This window comes from Neltuma alba, unplaced genomic scaffold, assembly GCF_004799145.2.
Source record: "Neltuma alba isolate B1F8T4 unplaced genomic scaffold, ASM479914v2 tig00011541_pilon, whole genome shotgun sequence".
NCBI lineage: Eukaryota > Viridiplantae > Streptophyta > Magnoliopsida > Fabales > Fabaceae > Neltuma > Neltuma alba.
Genome location: NW_021636203.1, coordinates 305853 through 327949, shown reverse-complemented (window position 1 = coordinate 327949; position 22097 = coordinate 305853). Strand labels below are relative to the sequence as shown.

General features: G+C 34.0%; 3 protein-coding genes across 3 annotated transcripts; all 3 read right to left on the bottom strand.

Moving 5' to 3' along the window:
* Nucleotides 1-9193: 9193 nt before the first annotated feature.
* Nucleotides 9194-11176, bottom strand: LOC114714769 (heme-binding protein 2). Its single transcript, XM_028899536.1, has 2 exons — nucleotides 10879-11176; nucleotides 9194-9867 (listed from the first exon to the last, which is right to left on the bottom strand). Exons 1-2 carry the CDS (start codon nucleotides 11112-11114, stop codon nucleotides 9429-9431), a joined length of 675 nt encoding a protein of 224 aa, XP_028755369.1. The 5' UTR covers nucleotides 11115-11176; the 3' UTR covers nucleotides 9194-9428.
* A 4297-nt stretch (nucleotides 11177-15473) lies between these two features.
* On the bottom strand, nucleotides 15474-18129 carry LOC114714770 (heme-binding protein 2). Its single transcript, XM_028899537.1, has 2 exons — nucleotides 17799-18129; nucleotides 15474-16156 (listed from the first exon to the last, which is right to left on the bottom strand). The coding sequence occupies exons 1-2, from the start codon at nucleotides 18032-18034 to the stop codon at nucleotides 15721-15723; spliced, it is 672 nt and encodes a 223-aa protein (XP_028755370.1). The 5' UTR covers nucleotides 18035-18129; the 3' UTR covers nucleotides 15474-15720.
* Nucleotides 18130-19602: 1473 nt separating this feature from the next.
* On the bottom strand, nucleotides 19603-21798 carry LOC114714749 (heme-binding protein 2-like). The gene is made up of 2 exons (XM_028899515.1): nucleotides 21563-21798; nucleotides 19603-20103 (listed from the first exon to the last, which is right to left on the bottom strand). Exons 1-2 carry the CDS (start codon nucleotides 21796-21798, stop codon nucleotides 19668-19670), a joined length of 672 nt encoding a protein of 223 aa, XP_028755348.1. The 3' UTR covers nucleotides 19603-19667.
* Nucleotides 21799-22097: the final 299 nt, after the last annotated feature.

Below are 22097 nucleotides of genomic sequence, written 5' to 3'. Positions count from 1 at the left end.
GGACCAAATACGGAGGGCTTGTGGGTCGACTAAGAAAAATGTAAACCTACTTAACGGGCGGGAGGGGTTATACTCTATAATTAATTTAATGGAGAATTAGCTTCCTGAAAAATAAAATTTATTTTATTAATTTACAGTCTAAAATCTAAATTCTACTCTGAAGTATTATATTTTTAAATATTTTTAGATTTTATATAAGCATATGATACTATTCAGCTCAAAAAAAAAAAATATAAGCATATGAATTATAACCTAATTTAAAAATTTGTTTTATTTAAGTATAAAAGTTTTAGTTTATTCTGCCTTTTAAATTTATGATTTTTTTCTTAAATTATTTTCTTATATAAATAATTAAAAAAATGAGGTGTATTGAAAAGAGATTTTCATTAATATCTATTTATATATTTTGATATTTTATTCTTATGTGAAATGATTAATATAAAGTTGTATATATTTAGTATATTATTTTCAATGATCTTGTGAGTTGGGAGATATACCGTATATCTTCTTTTCTTTTCTTTTCTTTTTTCCTGGCTGTGAGGTATATCAATATTATGTGAGCTTGTGTAATAAAATTAAGGTATTTAAGTTCTTCTTAAAACTTTTTAAGAATTTGATATTTAGAAGATGTTTGGATGAAAATTAAATCATTATTTTAAAAATAAGTTTACAGCATATAAAATAAATATGTGTGAGAAGTTCCATTTTGATTTACTTGAAAATACTTTTTAAAAGGATTTTTTATTGAACCAAACACTCCTTTAATTTTTTATACATATATTATAGTATATACTACCCCCAGTCTTATTTATAAAATTTCGTTTATACACTACAAATAAGATCTTATAATTAGGAGTGGAAGTACTAATATTATTTTTATTCATTGTTATGTCATCAATCTGACCAAACGTTCGATTTAGCTTTCAAAGCATTGATTCAAGTCTATTACTTTATTGCTTATTGAGTCAACCATAAGGGTATGCATAAGACCTGCATGCTCGAGCCTACAAAAAAATTGCCCAGCCCAACAAAAAACTGTTTGAACAAAAATAGGTATTTTCGAGTTGGACTGATTCCCGGACAGGGTAGAGCCACAGCCAGGGTATGTTGCCCTGCCTATTTGACCCTGCCCAAAAGAATATATAATTATTTATATAATGTAATATTATTTTAAGCAAGTATCCCCTTTATTTTGGCTAAAAAAATTAGTTAAAACTAGAAAAAAATGAAAGGAACATAAAAATTATAATTATATAAAAGAACCAAATATCAAAATATAAGATGAAATATGCTAAATTACTCCAAGTCAAATTTTCTTCTTTTCCTCTTACCTCTAATTTTTTAAAACAAAAAATAAAATAAAACCACCTTTCAAGTCTTGTACCTTCACATAATTATAAAAATCCTTCAAATATATAAATAAATGAAAGAATTGAACTACAAAATTAGTTCATGTTATGAATATTATGTGGATGTCTATTTATCCCTTCCTCTTCATCTTCTCCAAGTAACTTCTACTACATCTACCATCCATTACTTCTCTACTATCCATTACTCTTCCACTATCTATTCACTCTTGTAACTCACCTCCATTCACCTTCATGGGATTGATTATCTACTATTTGTCATTTAAGGACAATTATAATCTTTGCATAAGACTATGCCTATGAATAGGACATGTCATTTGTGTTGTAGTGCAAGTGAAGAAATATAAAAAGTTCTCTCATTCTCTTCTCTTCATCTTTCTACTTTTGTGGTTTCATTTTGGTTACATTACAATAGTAATGCAGATGCTGGATTCTTGTCTGATCCACATTTTGGTAGATCACAAATAGGCTATTTGTTCACATATGGTGGTACAACCATTTCATGGCGTTCTATGAAACAAACTATATCAGCCACATCATCTAATCATGCAGAAATTCTTACAATACATGAAGTAAGTCGAGAACGTGTATGGGTAAGATCGATAATACATCACATACAAATTACTGTGGCTTATTTTCCAGCAAAATGATCACAACAATTCTGTATGAAAATAATACTACATGTGTTGCGCAACTAAAAAAAGGTACATTAAAGGAGATAGAACAAAACATATTTCGCCAAAATTCTTCTTCACTCATGATCTTCAAAAGAATGGTGAAATTAACGTCCGGCAAATCCATTCTAATGAAAATCTGGCAGATTTGTTCACCGAGTCACTTCCTTGTACGATATTTGAAATGCTTGTTCATGATATCGGATGCCGTAGATTCAGAGATATCGACTGATGTTACTAAGAGGGGGAGTTAACACATGCTATATCCTTTTTCCTTGACTATAGTTTTTATGCCACTGAGTTTTTCCTAATAAGGTTTTTAATGAGGCAGCACTAGATAGTATATCGATAAATTTGTACTCTTTTTCTTCTTCTAGGTTTTTATCCCACAGGGTTTTTCCTAGTTGAAGTTTTTTAACGAGGTACATATTTGTATAATGAAAATCCGAGGGGAGTGTTATGAATATTATGTGGATATCAATTTACCCCTTCCTCTTCATCTTCTCCAAGTAACTTCTACTACCTCCACTATCCATTCACTCTTGTAAGTCACCTTCATTCAAATTCGTGGGATTGATTATTCACTATTTCTCATTTAAGGACAATTGTAACCTATGTACAAAACTATGCCTATAAATAGGGCATGTCATTTGTGTTGTAGTGCAAGTAAAGAAATACAAAAAGGTCTCTCATTCTCTTGTCTTCATCTTTCTACTTTTGTGGTTTCATTTTGGTTCCATTTCATAAGAGTTCAATTATTAAATGTTTTAATTATTAAATATTTGTTTACCTCCTATAAGAATCGAAAGCTGAAGAATAAGACTACATAAGCTTTATACATATATACACACACACACACACATATATATATATATGAGTGATTGAGTTATTCATGATAAATTCTTTTCCTCTCACTTATCTCAAAACATGATAATTGAATATTTTTTCCTACATATGATATGGGCCAGGTACCATTAAATTGGACAGAAAAGTCCGTCTTTGCCTAGCTCAAAATGGTTAGGGCTTTTACTGGGTGGGACCACGTAGCGAGTTAAAAAACGCAGCTCCTTCATCTTTCGAGTTGGGCGTCGGGCTTAGAGCTTGCCCTGTTCATGTGCAGTCCTAGCTAGCTACATGCCATTTGCTTTTCGATTTATCGTTGCACGGCAACATTGCACACCATGGTTCAATCAGAGGCAACTAGAATTCTATTATTATTTTTTTTGGAAAAATTATGTAAAAAAAAAAGCCTTAAAATTAGTCTTTTTCAATTCAGGCACCTAACATTTCAAAATGATAAAGAATGAAGTAAACTTAAATTAGAATTTTAAAATTCAAGCGAAATGGCAAAGATGCCCTTTTTGAATAACAATTCATCTAAAAATAACAAGTTCAGATTGTAAAATAACAAGTCTCAATTTGGAATTAACAAATTTTTTACCTGGTACATAACATATGAATTAATTAAAAATGAAAAAATGGCATTAAGGTCCCACACAAGCATAAATACAACAAAAAGGTCCCCTGAAATCTCATAATGTTTTTGAAGTCCCAAAGGGACTTGTGTACAATTTTCAGAATCATCAAATGACACTCTTGCCCTAACTATCCTCTTACCCTAACTATCAGAAACAAAGACATGTGAGGAGTTTCCCACACAATATGGTTGAGAGAGAAGACGTTGGGAAAGAGGGAAGGAGCCATTGATGATGAAGTATCTTCTCCATTACCATTAGTGAACTCCAAAGAGTTTCCATGTGAATCTCTACAAATCTTCAGGTGTGAAACTTTCTTTCCTCTCCTCTCCTACCTTTCTTGACAGATTGTGTATTTGTTTGGGAATGAGAAATCAGAAAATCATTTTTGCCTTTGGTACTGCAAAGTTTTTGTTTTTGGTCTAGGATTCACAAGTTAATCAATGGAGAAGCTATGTTTTTGGTTGGTGTGTGTTGGTGATTTAAGTTGGGTGTGTAGATGATCATGGGTGCTTGTTTTTGGGTTGCTTGTGGGTGGTTTTGCTCTGTTCTGACGTTAGTTTAGTGGCAAAAGAAGAAGAAGATGAAGGTTAGTGTGAGTAGAAACCCTTAGCACAAAATAGGATATTGTGTTGTCAACCAAGCCGCGATAGCTGTCAATGTGTGCCGCGACACTTGTCAATATAGCTTCTTGACTTGTCAATGACAGTTGCGTGATTCTTGATGCAGGTTTAAATTACTGATGACAAGTACATCTGTAAAGCATCTATTTTGCTTTGTTCACGTAGGGGGAAAGTTTATAAATGATAGAGAAGATGATATGAGATATGTGGGAGGTAGTGTGAGAACAACAAATGTAAAGAAGGGCACAAGTTATGAAGAATTGAAGGAGATAATATCATCAATTGTTGGAAAAGAAAGCAACTCATTTCTTTTGAAATTCTCAATTGTGTTTGATAAAAAAAACTTTTGTGGAGTTGGTAGATGATGATGATGGGGTAGAACATTTGATAAAGTTCAATGAAGAAAGTGGTCATGTGTATGTAGAAGAAAATGGAAATAAGGACCATGTAGAAGCAACAAGGGATAATACACTAGAGGAACAAGATGTGTAAGTTTAGTTTAACAAAACTATTATTGTCATTTATTGGTATGTCAATTGTTACTGTCTTACTACCAACTTGTCAATGCATGCACCCTGACTTTTCATTTCCTGCAGGATTGACCAATCATTTGGAGGTGTCAATGAATTGTCTATATCTCCACCCACCTTATCTGATGTGATTGGAGAGCCACCATCAATTCCTTGTACTGTTGAAATGATCCCAACACCTACACCATAAATAAATTGTTTATATCTCCACCTACCTTATCTGATGTTACTTGTCACTGGATGCTCTGTTAGTTGTTAATGGATGCTGTGTTACTTGTCACTGGATGCTCTGTTAGTTGTTAATGGATGTTGTGTTACTTGTCACTAGATGCTCTGTCCCTTGTCACTGGATGCTCTGTTTTTTGTCACTAGATGCTGTGTTACTTGTCACTAGATACTGTGTTATTAGTGAAGCCTTTTGATTATGTGTTTTTTTTGCAGATGAACTGTTTCTATACGATGTTACGTGCTGTTAAGCCAGAATTGTTTGCCAATGAGGACAAAATTGACAACGAAGTGAAATGAGCTAAAGTTTTTGTACAGAATGATATGTGAGTATAGTTGTTTTGTTTGATTGTGTTATGTTGTTTTTGTTCACAATAACAATTGCATAGTGCTAACATATTCAATTTTCTTGGCAGTGATTCATGTGGAGTTCATGTTCTCTCTTGGCTACAAGTGTGGAATGACACTATTCTTGATGATGCAGGATATACAATGCCACGATACTCCAATGGTGAACTACAAGAGTTGAAGGTTGACTGTTTGTGGTGGTTGGTTATCCATCCAAATAATGAACATGGGGGTGAAGTGATGTCGATGTTATCTGACTACAACAAGAGTAAGAAGAGGAGATAGAGTAGTCTATTAATTTTTTCTTTTGTTAGCCCATGATATGTGTTGTAAGATGATTGGCAAATAGGTCATTTTGTAACAAACTGATTAAATTATGTTTATAATATTATTACCTTTGTCATCACATGTTGTAATACTAATTTCTTAGGGTTTTATTACATTTTTAATTACATTTCTGTTTTATATGTGCAGAGATATTAAGGGACATCATTTTATAAAATATTCTAATTTAATGACAAGTGATATAAGAATTTTATAACAAATGAATGTGTGGATATTAACAATTGATATTCAAAATTTTCACAACTAAAGGTGTCTATATAAATAATGTTACAGTGCTCTATTGATAAGTCATACTACGACCATTGACAAAGGACAGTGTTCTCATTAACAAGTCACAGTGCTCTATTAACAAGTCATAGTGTAACCATTGATAAGGGATAGTGTTCTCACTAACAAGTTATAGTGCTCCATTTACAAGTCATAGTGCGATCATTGACAAGGAAGTGTTCTCACTAACAAGTCACAATGTTCTATTGACAAGTCATAGTGCGACCGTTGACAAGGGACAATGTTCTCACTAACAAGTCACAGTGCTCTATTGACAAGTCATAGTGCCACCATTGAGAAGGGACAGTGTTCTCATTAACAAGACACAGAGCTCCATTGATAAGTCAGTGTGCTACTATTGACAAGTTACAATGCCACCATTGACAGGGGACAGGAAGAGGTAAGTTTTTGATACTTTATTAATGATGATTATATATGACAATATAACTAAAATATAATATGACAGAGTGATTGAAAATATCATTTGATGGTAAAAAAGGTTATGTTACTTGAATTCATATTGTTGACAATTTACATCAACAAATTTATTGACAAGTCATAGTGCAATAATTGACAAGTCATAACATGTCTAATGACAACGCAGGGTGCAGGTAATGACAACTGAACTGACAGCAAAATCTAACATGCCAATTCATAGTTAACTTTCATTTACACCTTCATATATATGAAACTATACCTATTTCACAACCCATCCCAAAAAAAACATAGGGGTTGCATGTAATTACAAAACTAATCAATGGTGTGTATCTATTTACAAAAAAATTCCTTCACACCCATTTACAAAATATTCTCTTCACATCCATGTACAAAAAATAGCTGACTTCAATATGTTCTTAGCTGGGATTTGGGTTCTTGCATGTCTTGTAGAATGTTTTGCGGAGAGCAGTGGTATTTGGAAATATTTGTCCTTCTCCAATAATCAAATCCTTCCACTTTGTGAAATTTATTTGTTGTGTAGGTGTTGGGATTATTTCAACAGCACAAGGAATTGATGATGGCTCTCCAATCACATTAGATAAGATAGGTGAAGATATAAACAATTCATTGACACCTCCAAATGATTGATTAATCCTGCAGGAAATGACAAGTCAGGGTACATGCATTGACAAGTTGGTAGTAAGACAATAACAACTGACATACCAAGAAATGACAACAACAGTTTTGTTAAACTAAACTTACACATCTTGTTCCTCCAGTGTATTATCCCTTGTTGCTTCTATGTGGTCCTTATTTCCATTCTTTTCTACATACACATGACCACTTTCTTCATTGAACTTTATCAAATGTTCTACCCCATCATCATCATCTACCAACTCCACAAAATTTTTTTTTATCAAACACAACTGAGAATTTCAAAAAAAATGAGTTGCTTTCTTTTCCAGCAATTGATGATATTATCTCCTTCACTTCTTCATAACTTATGCCCTCCTTTACATTTGTTGTTCTCACACTACCTCCCACATATCTCATATCATCTTCTCCATCATTTATAAACTTTCCCCCTATGTGAACAAAGCAAAATAGATGCTTTACAGATGTACTCGCCATCAGTAATTTAAATCTGCATCAAGAATCACGCAACTGTCATTGACAAGTCAAGGAGCTATATTGACAAGTGTCGCGTCACACATTGACAACTATCGCGACCTGATTGACAACACAATATCCCATTTCGTGCTAAGGGTTTCTACCCACACTAACCTTCATCATCTTCTTCTTTTGCCACTAAACTAACGTCAGAACAGAGCAAAACCACTCACAAGCAACCCAAAAACAGAGCACCCATGATCATCCTACACACCCAACTTAAATCACCAACACACACCAACCAAAAACACAGTTTTTCCATTGATTAATTTGTGAATCCTGGACCAAAAACAAAAGCTTTCCAGTACCAAAGGCAAAAATGATTTTCTGATTTCCCATTCCCAAACAAATGCACAATCTGTCAAGAAAGGTAGAAGAGGAGAGGAAAGAAAGTTCCACACCTGAAGATTAGTGGAGATTCACATGGAAGCTCTTTGGAGTTCACTAATGGTAATGGAGAAGATACTTCATCATCAATGGCTCCTTCCCTCTTTCCCAACGTCTTCTCTCTCAACTATATTGCGTCGGAAACTCCTCACTCGTCCTTGTTTCTGATAGTTAGGGCAAGAGTGTCATTTGATGATTCTGAAAATTGCACACAAGTCCTTTTGGGACTTCAGAAACATTATGAGATTTCAAGGGACCCTTTTGCTGTATTTATGCTTGTGTGGGACCTTAATGCCATTTTTCCATTAAAAATGACAACAATTCATCTAGAAATAAGAAGTTCTGACTGTGAAATTACAAATCTCGATTTGGGATTAACAACACGTTCTTTCCTGGTACAAACATAAAATAACTTGTGAATCAATTAAAAATAACAACAATTTATCCAAAAATAATGTCTTGATTGTGAAATTATAAGTTTTAATTTTGGGATTAACAACACGTTTTTTTAATGAGATTTACAAAAGTCATTTTTGTCATTTCTCTTGAATTTTAAAATTCCAATTTGAATTCATGTCTTTTTCTGTTATTTTGAAGTGTTAGATGCTTGAATTGAAAAATACTAATTTCAAGCTTCCTTGGCATTAGTAATTTTTTTATAAGGAAAAATCAATATATATTTTCACAAGATAAAAAGAAGGTTAAAGAAGAAGCTAAATTCCTTCTGTTCCGGGCTCATATAAGTAATTAAATACAGGATTGGTATTTTGAGGGTTTAACTCAAATATTAGAACCATTTGATCAAAATAAACAATGCCAGAAGAATAATGAATTTTAGATGACAGTAAGATGTATGTAAACTCGAGTCTAGCTTTTCGATACTCCATGCACTGTCAATGGAGGCTTATAATGCTAACAAAGTGTTGATAAGTGAATATAAATCTCTCAGATTTGCCAAAGATTTACCCAAATTTAGGGGGGATTTTGTGAAGAAAACCAAATGAAGTATACGAATAGTATTTCTGAACTTGAAAAGTCAATGGTTAAGAATTTCCCAACAAAATGGTATAATTATTAACTTTACCTTCAAATATCTAATGGGAAAACATATATCCTCTCTATTTCCTTCTTGACTTTTAGAAATACAACATTCCTTCATTCTGTCGGTGACAGAAGTCAACCGACTGGCAAGTCAAATATGAAGGCACTAAACTATATAGCAGAATGGTATAGTAATCAAATACTTATACACGTGTGAGTGTGTGTCTCCCTGTATCTTGTCCTTTGGTGCTTTCTTTTTTTCGGTTCTTTAGTTGCCTCAATTACAAATAAGCATCATAATGGTGGGAAAATTACATCCAGCTATCCTGTTTGTGTAAAAATAATCCAAAAGAGTGTAAAACAATTCTTCCATTTCCAAGCCTAGGAAAATGTAAACCACTTTATTTATTGATCACATTAACACGCTAAAATACTTCAGAGTCCTTAGTGTGTTACTCTGTTCATAGCTTACTCATTGAAACTTTATATATTATATCTAGAAACAGCATATCGATCTTTGCTTTCCCCCAAAACAGCTTCAGAAGATAGAATGCCTTTCATTCTCCATATCAAAAAAGAACCATATCTCATTCACTCTATCATCATACTCAAAAGGGGCATTGTACTGAGCAACAGTATAAACAGAAGCATGCCCAGCTCGGTGACTCTTTTCAATGGCAGAAGACCACTCAGTGCCTGCAATACTGGCCTTCAAGGCAGCAGCTTCCTCCCCAACATTAGAATCCCTCACAAACCCACCGAACTGCCTCACCGCTACATATACAGGCTTCCATCTTTGGATATGGAGACCCTTCGCAGGAGGAGGGTTCGCTTGGTTCTCCTTTGGAACAAAAAAGCTTACCACAAATGAGGACTCACAGAAAGGTCCATCACTAGGTGATACTTCAGTGATCACAGGTGCTGTCATTTCAATTTTTTGCTTGTAGTTGTTCTTGCCCTGAATATAATCAAACAACCTACAAAACAAGAGAGGGAGCACAGGATTAATGAAAGACTCATTCATTATATTTGGACTTGTATGAGGCACTCCAAGTCTTCGTTATTTAATTTACTGATGGATATAAAACTTATTGTTTTTTTTTTTTTTTAAATATTGACTCTTCCATAATTGGTTCCATTGCTTGCCACGCTTCAAGGGAAGAGAGACAGCTACATTACTTCTGTTCCTTGCTTGTATAAAAAGATGAGGAATCATTTAATACAGAGATGGTATTTGGGAGGGTATAACTCAAGCATTAGGTAACGTTTGATCAAAAGAGACCCCCACTCCCTGGTTAATAATGAATGGTTAGTAGCATTACATACTGATATTAGATATCAGTTGTATGTAACTAAAGTTTAGTCTAGCTTCTGTATGCTCCCTGCACTGTTATTTGACAAAGTCATCATCTTACAGAGCAGAACAGTTTAGCTCACTGAAGGCTTATATTAATAAGCGTTAACAAGTGAACATAAATTTGCAGAAGTCATATCCAAACGAAGGAGGTATTTTGTGAAGAAGAACAAACTAAGTAAGAATACTATTAGTGAACTTGAGAAGTCAATAAATTCCCAACAAAGTATTATAACCATTAACTCCACTTATCTAATGACAAAAACATGCATCTTATTTTTTTCGATCTTGACTTTCAGAAATACATGTTCAACTCTCGGAAAGTTTTTCCCACAACATGCCTTCATCGTATCAGTGACAGTAGTCAAACGAGTAGCAAGTAAAATATGAAGGAACAAAACCATAAAGCAACAAAATATAGTGCTAAACAAGGATCTCCCAGTCATCAATGAGCAAGAATTTGTCAGCATTTTCAGCGACCAAAGACTAACAATACATTAATTTATTATGAAACTTAGTTCACCAAACTTAAAGCATCCATCCATTCATCTTCAGTGGACTACGGCAAAAAAGAAGAACCAAACCAATATTTGACAAATTCCCAGAAGAAAAATTTCCGAGAGAGGATATTCACCTTAAGAATCCAGTTCTGGTTGCTCCAACAAGGGAAATGTCTTGAATGGGGGAAGTCGAGGCCCAGACGGTGGAATTATAGTGGCGAATTTCGTAGCCGTCGCCGACATGAATCACATTGTAGGAGGGGCACTCGATGCGCTTGCATGTTGGCGGAACTTTCGCGAAGCCTGAAACCGATGCTAGGAGTAGGATCAACGGCAGCGAGAGCTTCAATTTCGTTAGAGTCGTGGCCATGGCTGAACGCTAGCTCGTGCGATACCGTATGCTGCTTTCTACTCAAGCTTGGAAACTTCAAATAGATGAAGCTGTGACTGAAAAGTGAAATGTGAATTTCCATGGCTGGCAAGAAGCAACGAACGGTGACCACAGGTTTATGGGAACAGCCGATTTCGAGCAATCGTGGCCGTCCATAAACTAGAAGGTCCCCATCATCCATCCATAAATCAACTTTTTGAAATTAAAAAATTAACAAAAAATACAATCACAATAAATATAATAAATTTTCGGACTCCTTAAAGTTTAGGAAAAATTAGTAAAAAAAATCCACATTTAAAAATTTAATTAACTAAAAAAAATTTAAATTTGAACGAGTATAACTATGATCTATAGATGTAATATATCTTTTGTGTGTGCAGAGCTTCCGTATTAATGATTGTTACACATCATTAATAATATATTACATATTGTGGAAAATACGTTACAATTATAAATGTATTCACTTAAATTCAGATTTTTTTAACTAATTAAATTTTAAAACAGGATTTTTGACCAATTTTGACTCCGTTCTTGTAATTTCATTGGGTTTATAACTCGAATCTTATTAGTGCCAAAGATAATCCCAATAGATTCATACTGTAATTTTCTTCTTTTCTTTACCGTCTTCTTCTCCACCGTGGCATTGTCTTCTTCCCCATCTCCTTATTGCCGTCACCGAGTGGCCAAAGCCCGGCCCCCATCAAGCTCACCGCCACCTTCACCCCCTCCTTCTCTCACCTGAGCCTTCACTGTCACTGTCATCCTAATTGTCACCCACTCCCCAGTTGCCATCTGCCCCAGTGAACGCATCTGGATCTTCACCTGCGATGTCACTATTGCCATCAAGTGACGACACCGGGAACATCGAATCCCAATGATATCGCCGTTGTTCATGGAAGCAGCTTGGGCTTGACAGCCTCGTGTGGACTTAGGCAAAGACGCAGTTAATTTAAGCAAGAAGCAGAGCAGCTCGTCCACACATATAAATCGCTAATCCACAGGAATATGACCAAAGATGAAATCTTCCGACATGTTCAACTCAACCAGTCGTAAGGTTAAAGATGCTAAGAGATAAAGCACCAGACAGACTGAGCTGATGAAGATTTACGGAAGTTACCATCGAATCATCATAATGCACATCTTTCCAATTGCAATGCGCAAAATCACAAGAATTCCAGTTGTGAAGATAATTTTGTCGGTCAACGAGAGAAGCTTTGAACTCCAAAAGATTTGAACTATCTTCACTAATTAAATTTACTAGGACGATGCCAAAACGAAATATTAGCATCCAGTAAAACTGTTTTTGGAAGTTGCAATCTGGTCCTATAGCCATTTTGCCCGGAAAAGTTAAGCTTTTGAGGATGGGTGGCGATAAAGACGACAGTGATAGTGCGAGGCTTTGGGCATTTGGTGACGGACTTGGATTCTCTCCACTTCCTTCCCATCCTCTTCCCCTCCACTACCCTTCTTTTTTCTTCACAACCATTGGATTAAAATTCTAATGGTCCAGATTTAACATCTTATAAAAATAATATTATTAAAAAAATAAATAAATAAATTTAAACTGTTAAAATCTGGTCTGAACAGTTTACAATTGTAATAAAAAAATTAAAAAAAATTTGCTCTATAATAACAGTCTGTAGTTATGAACTGTTCAGATTAGATTTTAACAGTTTAAATTTATTTATCTATTTTTTATCATAATATTTATCTTTATAAAATGTTATAAAATATTAAATCTGGACCATTGGAGTTTTGATCCAATGGTTATGAAGAGAAAAAGATGGTAGTGGAGGGGAAGAGGATGGGAAGGGTAGTGGAGAGAATCTGATTCCTTTGGTGACGGCCATAGAGATGGGGAAGAAGACAGTGCCACGGCGGAGAAAAGAAGAAAATTACTGCATGGAATCTAATTGAATCATCTTTACATGATGCTAGGGGTGTTCATGAAGCCCAATTACCCACTATGTTTGCGTCCAAGCCCGCAAAAAAATACTCAACCTATCTTAAAAAAAATGACCCGAAAGAATTATTGGGCATGTTCGGGCTGGGCAAACTGTTAGGCAGAACTGGGCATTGGGCACGATATGCTGCCCAGTCTATTTAGCCCTGCCTCCAAAAATATATATAATTTTATTTATGTATATTTTATTTGTCTTATATTTATTTTCTAAATCAAACACATTGTTGTATCAATATTCAGTATTCATTATACTTATTTATTTTTGAATGATTTTGAGAGTTAAAAACTAGAAAAACAATTAAGTTTAATAAAATATACTAATAACATTTTTTGTCATAGTCCACTCCTCTTAGCTACTACAAAAAGTAGTTTCATAGTATACTAATTAGTAATAACAAAATTAAGGCCAAATTTCCATTAATATAAAGTTACATTAGATTATTTAGAGGGATATAAATAATTAGTTAATTAACATAGTATATTGACTTGTTGGGCATAGAAGCCCACCCTGCCCAGCCCGCATTTGCCCAGTCCAAACTTATTAAGGCTTTTCATGGATAGGGCTGGGCAACGGGTTACATTTTCCAGCCCGTTCATTTTTCGGGCTGGGCATCGGGCAAAAGTCTTACCCTGCCCAGCCTTGCCCATGTGCAGCCTTACATGATGCTGCACTAACAAGGACTAAGTTATAAACCCAGTGAAACTGCAAAGCACAAACGAGCTAAATTGTAGGGACTGGATTACAAACTTAATCAAATTATAAGAATTAAATAATTATTTTTTTCCTAAACTTTTTGTAATATTTTCACCCGAAAATTCGTAATCTTTTTTCTTTTTGCAACAAAATTATATTTTACTTATTAGTTGCTATTATTATAAAACCAGGCTAATCTCAGCATTAGGCAATTTCTTTGTTTTTTTGTTAATATAATTTTTGGTTTCTAAATTTGAGTTAATTTTGGATTTTTTGGTCCCTCAAATTTCAAATTAGTGGTTTTGGTACCTAAAATTTAATATGTCTTAAAATATTAATCTCTCAAGATGTACAAATGTTAAAATCTACTAAAATGTCATCAATGACATTATAAAGTGGTGATGTAAAACGATCAGGTGGCACCTAACTAGATTTTATATGGATAACATAGTATAGTGCAATGAGCATCACTTAAAATGAATAACAAGGAAGAAAAAACAAAGGGCTAGAGTTGCATTTTGAGGATATGTTCTTTTTCTTCATTCTGTTATCTAAATAAAATCCAAGTAAGTTCCATCTAGTGGATGCACATCACTACTTTAGTATTGTTTATGATACTTTAGTATATTTTAACTCTTACACATTTGGGAAGTAACGTTTTAAGACAGACTATATTTCAAATATTCAAATCATGAGTTTGAAAGCCAATTAACTAAAACAAAAATAGACCTAAATTTTACAAATAAAAAATTATATTAACTCTTTTTTTATTAGAAGGCAAATTTATTTAAGCAAAGTAAAAAAATTACAGGGAAAAGGCTGCTAGTCACGAGTAATTAATTTGGGCCAAACCCCCCAAAATAAAAGCCAAGAAGGCAAGAAAAAAAATTATCCCAACTCTAATACTAAACTAAACAAAAAATTTCGAATAGTAAGCCCATAAGACGGTTAGCACTTCAAAGACCCGCCAAAGTTTTAGTTTCATTTTGAGCCAGTTGCAATTCCACCAAACTAGCCACTATTCGAAGTCCCAAAACATGAAAATAGATGTATGAGGCATGGAGCCGAGAAAACAAACCGACACCGGACTTATATTTTGGAGTCTTAAAAAAAAAATTGAGCTTAGAATGGTCAGCTTTCTAAGGCTAAAAAATAAACAGGCCAGCCTTGTAGGACCGCAGGCTAGCCCGTTTAAACTCACTAATAATTTTTTTAAATTTCTATTTTTTTAACTTAAAAAAAAACCCTAACATTTTTATACATAACACATTTTTAGTTTCATTCACCCTAGCAGCTCGCATAGACAGCATTCACAAAAAAAAAAATCACTATAGTTGTTGGAAAACTTTAATACTCAAAAGAAACTATCTCTAGACTCCTAAATTCAATATTAAAAACTTTAATAAATCAGAAGAGAACATACAAAATAATTAACTAAAATTAGATCTAACGAAAGAATTTAGTTCCTCAAAATATGATGAATAAGATATAAATATCTGTTAAAAGAGCTGCCAGAACGGGGGAAACAATATTCTAGAATATTGGAGTTGATGACGAGGGACATCTTTTTCTTGCCTTCTATGGTTTTAAATTTTTCTCCGAAAAACAATGATTGAATTTTTCTTTGATTCAGGTATACGAATAATTTGTAAGATTGAAATGCTTTTGATGCATTGTCCTCGCTCATAAGCAAAATGACTTTTTATATTATATGATATATAAAAACTAGAAGGGCTTCCTTTACATTATACAATGAGGAGTACCCACACAATATGATACTTTGAGAGTGACACATAAGAAAGCCTCACAACACATCATAGGATTCTACAAACCACAATTCTTAACAATAAGTCTTATCCTACTGTAGTTGTTGTTGTTCTTAAATTTCAAGAAAAGGCACATTGATATTTGCTTTCTCCTTCATTAACTTAGTTAGAGTGCCTTCCGTTCTCCATATCAAACAAGAACCATATCTCATTCACCCTATCGTCAAACTCAAAAGGGGCATTGTACTGAGCAACACAATAACCAGAACCATGTCCGCCTCTATGGCTCTTTTTAATGGCAGAAGACCACTCAGTGCCTGCAATACTGGCCTTCAATGCAGCAACTTCCTCGTCAACATTTGAATCTCTTACAAACCCACTGAACTGCCTTACTGCTGCATACACGGGCTTTGACGTTCCAACAACGACACCCTCTGCTGGAGGAGGGTTCCCTTGGTTCTTCTCTGGCACATAGAAGCTTACCACAAATATGGACTCGCCGGAGAGTCCATCCTTGGGTGCAACTTCAGTGACCACAGGTGCTGTCATCTCAATCTTCTGCTTGTAGTCATTCTTCCCTTGAATGTAATCAAACAACCTGTGAAACATCAAAGAAAGTGCAAAGGATTAATGAAAGGCTCATTCATTGTGTTTTGACTTGTTAGTGCTTATTCAGGACTAGATTGAGCAAAACCCAAGTCTTTGTTATTGGTTTTGTTGATGGACATAAAACCTATTGGTATTCACTCAGGTCGGCACCAGACCACTGCTCTTCCATTAAGATGCATGCTAAGCAAAGAATGGCAGCTAATTTTCCTCTGTTCCTCACTTATTTAAAAAGATGAATACCCGTTGAATACAGAGATAGTTTTTGCAGGATACAACTCAGACATTTTTGCTCCAAAAAAAAAAAAACTCAGACATTAGCTAGCATTTGATCAAAATAAACAGTGTCTGATTAATAATGAATAATTAGTAGTATTAATATATACTATCTCCGGTCCTAATTATAAGAGCCAGTTGACTAATTTGAGAAGATTAAGGAAAGAAGTTAAGTTGGTTATTTGTAATAAATATGTGTTGTCTTTCTTAAAATATCCTTGCTAATCAAATATATTGGTTAGAGCTACTATTGTTAGAAGGACTACCTTAGAAAAAAAATACTCCTCCGGTCCTAATTATAAGACCCAATTGACTTATTTGAGGAGATTAAGGAAGCAAGTTAAGTTGGTTATTTATAATAAATAAGTGTTGTCATTCCTAAAATATCCTTGCTAATTAAGTATATTGGCTAAAACTATCATTATTAGAAGGATTATCTTGGAAAAAAATGCATAAATATAAGAGACAAAATGGATTGGGTCCTATAATTAGGACCAAATAAAAAGTCAAATTGGGTCTTATAATAAGGACCGGAGGAGTACATAAATATGAGAGATAAAGTGAATTGGGATCTTATATTTAGGACCAAAATAAAAGTCAAACAAAATCTTATTAAAAATAACGAGAGGTAGTGTGCGTGTATATATAAGATTATATGTCAGTTGGATGCATGGAAAGTTGAGTCTAACTTTTGTACAGTCCCTGCACTGTCATTCGACAAAGTTCTCGTCTTACAGAGCAGAACAGTTTAGCTCATTGAAGATTATAATATTGGCAAGTGCTAACAATTGAATATAAATAATAACTTTGCAGAAGCTTTATCTAAATTAAGGGGGTATTTTGTAATGAAGAACTAGTGAACCTGAGAAGTTAATAAATTCCCAACAAAATAGGATAACTACCAACTTCACCTATCTAATAAGAAAAACATATATCTTATCAATTTGGGTGTTGTATTTCAAAAATACGTGTTCACTTGATAGCAGTCAAACGACTAGCAAAAAGTAAAATACGAAGGGGCAAAAACATACAGCAATCAAATAGTTAAACGTGGATATCCTAATTTTCGATGAGAGAAGATTTATCAGCATTTCTAGCAACCAAATAAATATTCTACAAAAGGATTCTTAAATTTAGGACCGGACGAGTACTAAAAAAATATAATAGTGTGCAGTGAATTAAAAAAAAAAAAAGCAGAAAAGGACTCGATCATGTATTCTTAAACCTCGCTCCCCAGAGTTAAATAGTACTCGTACATCAATTAATCTTCAAAGAACTTGGAAAACAAACAAAGAACCAACCCAACTCCTGAGAAATTCCCAAAACCAAAAGGAATGCCTCCGAGAGAAGATATATACCTTAAGAATCCAGTTTTGGTTGCTTCGACAACAGAAATGTCTTGAAACGGGTAAGGAGAGGCCCAGACAGTGGAATTATAGTGGCGGATTTCGTAGCCGTCACCGACATGAATCACATCGTAGGAAGGGCACTCGATGCGGTGGCACGTCGGAGGAACATTCGCGAAGCTTGAAGCTGATGCGAGGAAGAGACTCAACAGCAGTGAGAGATTCAATTTCGCGAGAGTCCAGGCCATGGCTGAACGTTAATTATACAATATTGTGTGCCTCTCTGGCGGCTGCTTCTGATTTTTTCTTCATCACCGATTTTATCATCTTTTATCTTCTTTTTTTTCCTTTCAAATTTTTTGTGGTGTATGCCCGTACCAGGGGATGTGGGCACTGTTCATGAACAGTGGCCTCTCTCGCATTCGACTCTGTGCCGAGTGCTGGTCCCGCACAGCACCGAGTGCAGCTCGAATGAAATGGTGTCGTTTGGAGAAGCGGAAAATGGAAAATATCATTGCGCGTCTCCCCCCTCATTACCGCATCCGCAGGTCACCTTCTTCAAAATTTCATGCCAACTTCAGCCCAAGTTGACGGATTTGGATTCTCTTTCCATCATTTTCTCCTCTACTACTCTCTTTTTCTCTTTATAACTATAGGATCAAAATTCTAATGATACAGATTTAATATCTTATAAAAATAATATTATTAAAAAAAATAAATTTAAACTGTTAAAATTTGGTTTGAATAATTCACAACTATAATAAAAAAAAATAAAAAAATTTGCTCCATAATAACAGTATGTAGCTATGAAATATTTAGATTAGATTTTAATAGTTTAAATTTATTTATCTATATTTTATAATGATATTTATTTTTATAAAATATTATAAAATATTAAATCTGAACCAATGATTGTAAAAAGAAAAAAAAGAATAGCAAAGAAGAAGAGGATGAGAAAGACAGAATCCAAAATTCCAAGTTGACTGATTAGGTAGTCACCAAACGCGCGAGGATTATACTTCAAAGGAGCCAGGGCCATTACCTTTCTTATCTGGGGCTAAGATGAAAATTTATTTGAAAAGTTTTCATTTAAAGGCAATATTTGAAAGTTTTTAGCTAGGAGTGAAAGTATTTTTAAATATAAATTTATATAAAATTTTAAAATTGTAATAATATTATTTATATTATTAAAAAACTAATATTGACTATTATTAATGAGGTTGACTCTTTATATTTTTAACAATAAAGGTAATATTATCATGATTTTAAACTTTTCAAAAAAATTTCCTCCCAAAAAAACCTTCCACTCTTTTTTTAATAAATCAGAATATCCTTAAATCATTTTGGGCTTGAAACTAATTTCTGTTGGGCCATAAATGTTAAAGTTGAATTTCTTATGAGAAATGCACTTCTTAGGATTTGAATTTGTATTCTTTTAAGTGAGATTGCTTTTGAATAAAATTTTTATAAACAAATATACACCTTAACCTTTTTTTTCCCTGCCTTTTTCTGATCGAGGAGTCTATAGATTTCATAACATTTTACCTATTCTTCATTTTTTGTTGTGTCTGCCTCAAGCTCGTCAATCTAGGCCGGCCCTGTTGAGTGTTGATCAACAATGGCGCTCTCTCTCTCTCTCTCAAAATTACAAATAAATGTCCTAATAATGAGAAAGTCCTTTTTGTGGGAAAATTGAAAATAATCCAAAAGAATGTAAAACATCTGTTCTATTTCTAAGCTTAGGAAACTGTATAAACATTATTTCTCTGCCAAATTGAACACAATAAAATACTTATTTCTTGGTATTGCTTTGTTCATTGAAACTTTTACATGCTGTATCTAGAATCCGCAAACTGATCCTTGCTTTCTCCCTAATCAGCTTCAGATAGAATGCATTCCATTCTCTAAATCAAACAATAACCATATCTCGTTTACCCTCTCATCAACCTCAAAAGGGTCATTATATTGAGCAACAGTATAAACAGAATTATGTCCAGCTCTGTGGCTCTTTTCAATGGCAGAAGACCACTTAGTGCCTGCAATACTGGCATTCAATGCAGCCGCTTCCGGCCCAACGTTTGAATCTTTCACAAACCCACCGAACTGCCTCACTGCTGCATACACAGGCTTCCATCTTTGGATATGGAGATCCTTTGCAGGCGGAGGGTTTGCTTGGTTCTTCTTCGGAACAAAGAAGCTTACCACAAATGAGGACTCACACAAAGATCCACCACTAGGTGATACTTCAGTGACCACAGGTCCTGTCATTTCAATTTTTTGCTTGTAGTCGTTCTTGCCCTGAATATAATCAAACAACCTGTAAAACATGAAGAGGGTGCACAGGATTAATGAAAGACTCACATTCATTATATTTGTTCTTGTTTAGGACTTGATTAGCCAAAACTCAAGTCTTTATTATTAAATTTACTGATGGATATAAAACTTATTGGCATTTTGTTTCTTTATAGATCAGCACAGCCATTGACTCGTCCATAACTGGTTCCATTGCATGCCACGCTTCAATTAAAGTCAGGCAGCTAAATTACTTCTGTTCCTCGCTGTTATAAAAAGATGAGCACTCATTGAATACAGAGATAGTATTTGGGAGGGTATAACCCAAAGATGAGGTGAGATTTGATCAAAATAGAACCCCAATTTCCGGTTAATAATGAATGGCTGGTGGATATCAGTTGGATGTATGTAAAGTTGAGTCTAGCTTTTGTAGACTCCCTGCACTGTCATTTGACAAAGTTCTCATCTTACAAAGTACAACAGTTTAGCCCGTTGAAGGCTTATAATATTAATAAGCGTTAACAAGTGAATATAAATCTATTAAATTTGCACAACCCTTATCCAAATTAAAGGGGAATTTTGAGAAGAACAAATCAAGTATGAATACTATTAGTGAATTTGAGAAGTTGAAAGTTACTAAATCCCCAACAAAATAGTATAACTATTAACTTCACTTATCCAATGAGACAAACATGTATCTTATCTATTTCGTTATTGACTTTCATAAATACATGTTCAATTCTTGAAAAGTTTTTCCCACAACATGCCTTCATCGTATCCATGACAGTAATCAAACAAGTAGCGAGTAAAATATGCAGATGCCTCTTTAGCCAAATAATAATAATAATAATAATCAAGTTGTTAAATAAGTACTTCTCTAGTTCTATTTATAAGGCAAAAAAAGAACTTTTTTTGGTCCTATTTTTAGAGTATCGAGAGAAATTTTTTATATGAATATATAATTTTAGTCTTTATTTATTATTACGTTGATTCTGTTTACAAGATATATAATATATATTAAATAATGATAAAATTAGAAAGTTCTTAACTTTTAAATGAGATTTAATAAAGTTAAAGGTTTTTTTTATCTATGTGAAATATGTTAAAAGTGATTTATAAATAGAACTATATGAGTATATCCTAAAGTCCTGAGTGAGTCTGTAGTGAGCGAGAATTTGCCAGCATTTTCAGCAGCCAACCACTAACAGTAGATTAATGTGCAATGAGTCAAAAAACAGAAAGGACTCCATCGTGTATTATGAAACATGGTTCACCAAACTTAAATCATAGTCCTTCCGATCCTAAATCTAAGACTCATTTTGTAGTGCAAATATAAGATCTATTTTATAGTGTAATTTACAGTTTTATATGTAGGACCGCAGGAGTACATCAATTAATCTTCAATGGACTACGGCTAAAACGAAGAACCAATCCAAAACTTCTGAAATTCCCAAAAAGAAATACCTCCGACAGAAGAAACTTACCTTGAGAATCCAGTTCCGGTTGCTTTAACAAGAGAAATGTCTTGAATGGGGGAAGTTGAGGCCCAGACAGTGGAATTATAATGGCGGATTTCGTAGCCGTTGCCGGCATAAATCACATCGTAGGAGGGACACTCAATGCGCTTGCATGTTGGAGGAACTTTCGCGAAGCTTGAAACCGATGCGAAGAGGAGGACCAATAGCAGCGAGAGCTTCAATTTCGTTAGAGTAGTGGTCATGGTCGAATGATACTCACGATACTGTGTGCTTCTTCTACACAAGCTTCAAAGATTCAAATGGACGAAGCTACGAACTTCGATGACTGCGAAGAAGCAACAAAGTGGTGACGCTGATTTATGGGAGGGTCTGATTTCGAGCCAATAAAAAATAAATTATCTAATAAAGTTTTGAAAATCTGGAAGTATTAATGCTAATATGAATGAATGTATTAATAAGAGCTAAAACAGAAAATAAGTTATTTAATGCAGTCTTGAAAATCTGAAAATATGAATGCTAATGAATGTAGTATTAATGAGCA